The 5,426-nt window shown below is 35.0% G+C and overlaps 1 protein-coding gene across 1 annotated transcript in view; it reads right to left on the bottom strand.

Annotated features, from left to right (window-relative positions):
* Positions 1–202: 202 nt before the first annotated feature.
* LOC143027631 (TOG array regulator of axonemal microtubules protein 1) overlaps positions 203–5,426 on the bottom strand; it is a gene marked incomplete in the record, with an annotated part of 199,434 nt that continues 194,210 nt past the window's right edge. The window contains 4 exon segments of the mRNA XM_076189018.1: positions 203–1,057; positions 1,610–1,736; positions 4,033–4,191; positions 5,249–5,397. Of these exon segments, the coding sequence (XP_076045133.1) occupies positions 989–1,057; positions 1,610–1,736; positions 4,033–4,191; positions 5,249–5,397 (504 nt within the window).

The raw sequence follows: 5,426 nt of genomic DNA, 5'->3' as shown, positions 1-5,426 counted from the left end.
TGATGATAATAATACTAATGGTAATAATGACAATGATAATAACCAAACTGTTAACAATAATGATGATAATAATATAATTAATAATAGTGATAATAATATAATTAATAATAGTAACAACAATAATAATAATAATAATAATAATGATGATAATATCATTAATAATAGTAATAACAATAATAACAAAAATAATAATAATAATAATAATAATGATAATAATAATAATAATTATAAAAAGATTGAAGGCAGGGAAGAAACTCCATTTGATCACCATTTGTTCTTACAAGGAAGCATTCCCGAAAAGCACTAAAACAGCGCTTTTCTTTTTTCTATCAAATGTTCTTGGTTAGCATATTTGTTCACGTTTCGTTTTCTAACAAGTAAACATGTTTCTAACATGTCTCACACTGTCAACTTTTTCTAGTAGTTTTTTCTTTTCTTTGAAATGATCTTGTTTTTTTCAAATTATAAGACCAAACGAAAAAAATCTCAGATAATTTAATTTTTTTTTTAGTTCATATCATTATCAAAAACATTCGTCAGTATATTTCACTTTTAGATTAAAAACTAAAATGATTATTTGCTAACCATGGGAATATATAGTTTCTTGTTTATTCACTGAATATTCGAGCAAATATATGAAACGCAATTTTCCATTTGTCTCGAACGCTGTTATCGAGACGACTTTGTGCATTTCAGAAAAAAAAAATCACGTCTCAGAAAAATATTTTTTCTTCTTTATATTTAAGTTTGCGACCCCTACTGGGAATTTTCCTTATCCCTTTTGAGTAATTTGTATAATTCTACAATTGTGAGTGTTTGAGTTTGTGAGAAATAGACACTTTCCTTGTATGGGTCAATTCAGATTTCAACTTCGTAGTTGTCTTGCGCATCGCGGGAATTTTCGTGTGAACTTATTTTGGCCGGAAGTGAAACTGGTTCACTTGTGAGATTATTTTTTGGCGGGAAGGTAATTTCGTTGTTTTGGGATTCACATCGTCCTACTGAATCGTGATCCAACGCTGTATTTGGATCGCGCAGATTCGTTCAAACTGCGACCCTGAGAAAAAAAAAAAAAATTACAAATACAATGATGGTAATATCATGCTTATTTTGGTATAAAATAAAGCTATCATATTTTTATGTTTCTTCAGTTAAAGATGGCAAAAGGAATAAAGAGAGACAAAAAAAAAAAAAAAAAAAAACGAGGTGACAAAAGGCGAAAAATTGTCATTTTATTCCCAAATTGAGGAGACAAAATGGAGTTTTATCTTCCGATAATAAGAATGAAAAAATTAATGAATGAATAGATATATATATAAGTCAATATGTCAATTAGCGTCTCTTTTGTTTTTGCTCTGTCACAGTTGATTGTCTTCAAATTTTGGCTTCCTCCATTTCCTCCTCCTCCTCCACCTTTTCTTCCTCCTCCTCCTCTTCTTCCTCCGTTTTGGCTTTCCTCCTCCAACTTCTATTCCTCCTCCTTTTTAGTTTGCCCCTCCCCTCCTCCTCTTCCTGATGCTCCATTTTGGTCTCCTCCTCCTCCCCTTTCCTCCTTCTCTTTTTTTCCTTTTTATTTATTTATTTATTTATTTATTCATTTTTAACTTACGTCTCCGGCGAGGTTGTCCAAAAATTTCTGAATATTTTTGAGATCGTTGGATCCGACGTGCTTCTTCAGCATCGGTTCCAACTGTGGGTGACCCATCAACGGCGCAAAAATCATCTTGGCGTATTTCCTGATAAAAATAAATAAACATAGGTAAATAGATAAAAGCATAATCGTGATCTAAATAGTCAGACATTACTCAGAAAAATATTTGTGAAAATTGTAGTAAAAGTGGTTTGGAATAACTAGACTGTAATTTCAAAATTTGGAGTTGGATTTGTTTTCCCATAAATGAAAAAGAGACATAAGATTGATGACGTCACAAATACTTAACTTGATGTAAGATCCAGCACTAATTATTCATTGTAAAATAATAATAACAGATGAACAAGATATTATTTTAGTATAGATAGATTGATCTAAAAACAAATAATAGTACAGAAAATACAATCGAATATTTTCATATTGCTATGACGTCATGTCGACGAATGCTCTGTCATGGAAGGAACTGCGGTTTTCCCGTAATTTTTTTTTTCTTTTTTACCAGTCATCCCTTGCGTTCTTTCTTTATTTTCCTCCTTTTTTGGTGTTCACAATGTCACGTCCATAGACAAGATAAAAAGAAAATGACGACTGAGGTCACGTTCATAAATAAGACAAAATAAAAAGAATATGGCAACTGGAGCTCCTGGTCAGAACCCCAGGCACGTACTTATACTCTTACATATTCTTATTTCTAAGAGCGTAAAAAAATATGTATATCAATAAAAAATAAATAAAATAAATAAATGAACAAATGACGTAAGTGGAGTAGGAAACACAGGAGTTTTAGTCTGAGTTTATTCCTGACTAAAACGCCACAAAAATAAACAAATAAATAGACAAACATATAAATAAAACAAAAATAAAATAAGATAAAATGAAATAAATAAGAACTAAAATAAAAAAAATCAACAGAAGGTCGTTGCAAAAAGAAAATATATATATTTATATTTAAGCCACATTTTGGCTCCAGAAGTCTAAGTTGAATAAAATAATTTGAAATTTACAAGAGTAACCTATTCAATGTAGATATTGAGTTTATGGAGTTCAAAATATTTATCAAATCTTTGCCAAACTATAACTATTATTTCTTAATTACCCGCTACTGGCCTGTCATACCAATTACTACTTAATTACCCGACATGGAGGCAACCAAATACCAATTACTACTTAATTACACGACATGGAACAGCCAAACTACACTTATTATTACTTAATTACCTAAAACAAGGCGATTCAATCTTATTACACCAGGATTACCTGATACAAGGCAGTCCTAACCACACCTATTATTACTTAATTACTCAAAACAATGCAATAAATCCACTATCATTACCCTTGAATTACTCGACATAGGACAGATAAAACATACGAGGCAACTGTCCAGAAATTATTACCACTTAATTACCCGGCATGGGGCAGTCCTAGCACAACTTTCATTACTTAATTACCCACTCCGACATGGTTCTGCCAAACTTCGCCAACTATTACTTAATCTAAAACGAGGCAACCGCATGGAATTTATTACCCTGAATAAATCCCAGCACTTATAACGTGTTGCGTTCTATTTTGATTTACTGTATTTTAATGTGAATTTTTATGTCTTGAGTTTTATTCTGTAAATTTTGTGCATTTTAGTCATTATTTTCTTGAGCTGTACACACAAGAAAAAAGAAAGAAAAAAAAGGTCCAGTTTTATGGATTTGAATTGGAAAATTTAGATTCTAGAGGGAAATAGGCAAGAAATGGTTTACTAATAATAGGGTGGTCAACGAATGTAATAGACTTAGTAACCACGTAGTGAGCGCTGAAACTATATGTTGTTTTAAGAGAGGGTTAAATAGCTTTATGGACTGGGATGATAGGTGGTCATGGACATGGAACTGCCTAGTGTAGGCTTTATAGTCTCTTGCAGTCTCCTTTATTCTTGAGTTAGAAAAGAAATAAAAAAATTCTCAGTGTGACGGAAATGACATATAAAGCGTTTTCTATATATTTTAACCATATGTCTATTGTTGAGACATTCTGACAGGTTGACGCACGTGGAGTAGGAAACACAGGAATCTAAGTCTGAGTTTATTCCTGACTAGTTTCGCAGGTATGCTTTTTCAAAAAGCATAACCTGCGAAACTAGTCAGGAATAAACTCAGACTAAGACTCCTGTGTTTCCTACTCCACAGGAAAAAAGCATACCTGCGAAACTAGTCAGGAATAAACTCAGACTAAGACTCCTGTGTTTCCTACTCCACTTACGTCATCTATATATATATATATATATATATATATATATACTTTTTTTTTTTTTTTTTTTTTTTTTTTTTTTTTTTTTTTTTTTTTTTTTTTTTTTTTTTTTTTTTTTTTTAGAAAAATGTCGTCTCCCTCACCTCGTTTCCAGACTTCCTTCTTGGGCCAATTTGGCTCCCGAGGAGAGAATCCTGTCCGTGATGTCTCTGTGGCCGGAGAGAACCTTATCTTCGCCTAGACGCTCCACTTCGTAGGCGATGAGTCGACCCACCGTTGTTCTGACGGCGGCGTTTCGATGGCTTTGGGAGGAAGAGGGGAAGAAGATGAAATACCGATAGACAGACAGACAGACAGACGGACGCGCAGGAAGACAGGAGTAGATAGACAGGAAGGAGAGATATAGACAGTAGATGGACAGGAAGGATACGTATATATATACCAAAGGATTTTTCCCCCTTACACGGGAGGTAGCCATAAGACACAGGCATAAAAACCTTTCCCACCCATTCCATCCCTAACATACTCCACTCCCCTCTTCCCTCCCTCTTATCTTGGCACCTCCTGGATGACGGGTCATCCCTGCATCTCGCCCACTGCCCTGGGTCAGAAGCAGTGTCGCAGGACATAGCACATCCACAGCAAGGCCGCTTCATTAATTCGGCGACCCCCCTCTCCGTCACCCCCATGCAGGAAGGATAGATATGATTATCTAGAGTGGTAATTAGCTACAGAATGGTCAGAGTAGATTCTGTGTGAGGATGGAATTTTTATCTAATGTAAAACGTTTCGCTTGATGGAATTTAAAAAAAAAAAAATTATAGATCCAGAATACAATCTATAAGCTATTTATACATTTTGAAATGAATGAATAGGTTGTATTCTGGGTCTGTGAAAAACTTGAAAAAACTTTGACGAGCTAAACGTTGTACATTCAATAAAGGTTCCATTTTTCCATGGTGTCTTCTCTGATCAAGGGTAGATATAACCATAGAAATGGGCGTATGTGAATACAAACAAAAACACACATGTAAACATACATGCAAAAACGTGTATACGTACATGCACACGCACACGCACACACACACACACACACTGGACGAAACAGTAGTGTGTGCAAAAACCACTCACGAATTTAAGAGCATGCTAGAAACTGCGAGATACAAAGGCGGGACACCAAGAGCGTAGCTCCCCTTCCCGTAAAATACAAGTATACACACACACACACACACACACACACACACACACACACACACACACACACACACACACACACACACACACACACACACATGGAACCGGATACGCCACTCAAAAAAAAAAAAAAAAAAAAAAAAAAAAAAAAATCGAACTCCTCACTTGATTCCTTCGTGGACGATGGCCGCTAAGGCCTTCGGCGGGGAGGTGTTCTCGATGAGAGCATCGAGGGCGTGGTTACTCTCCAGCTGAATAAACTTGTTGGTGTCTGAGGTCTTGTGCAGCAGCAGGCTCACGATCTTCTCGAGGTCCTGCAAAGATCGAGGAGGAGCTTAGTCGA

Source organism: Oratosquilla oratoria, chromosome 8, assembly GCF_046742065.1.
Source record: "Oratosquilla oratoria isolate Oo_2021 chromosome 8, ASM4674206v1, whole genome shotgun sequence".
Lineage (NCBI taxonomy): Eukaryota > Metazoa > Arthropoda > Malacostraca > Stomatopoda > Squillidae > Oratosquilla > Oratosquilla oratoria.
Note: the sequence above shows the minus strand (reverse complement) of the source record. Positions and strands in the feature narration are given on the sequence as shown.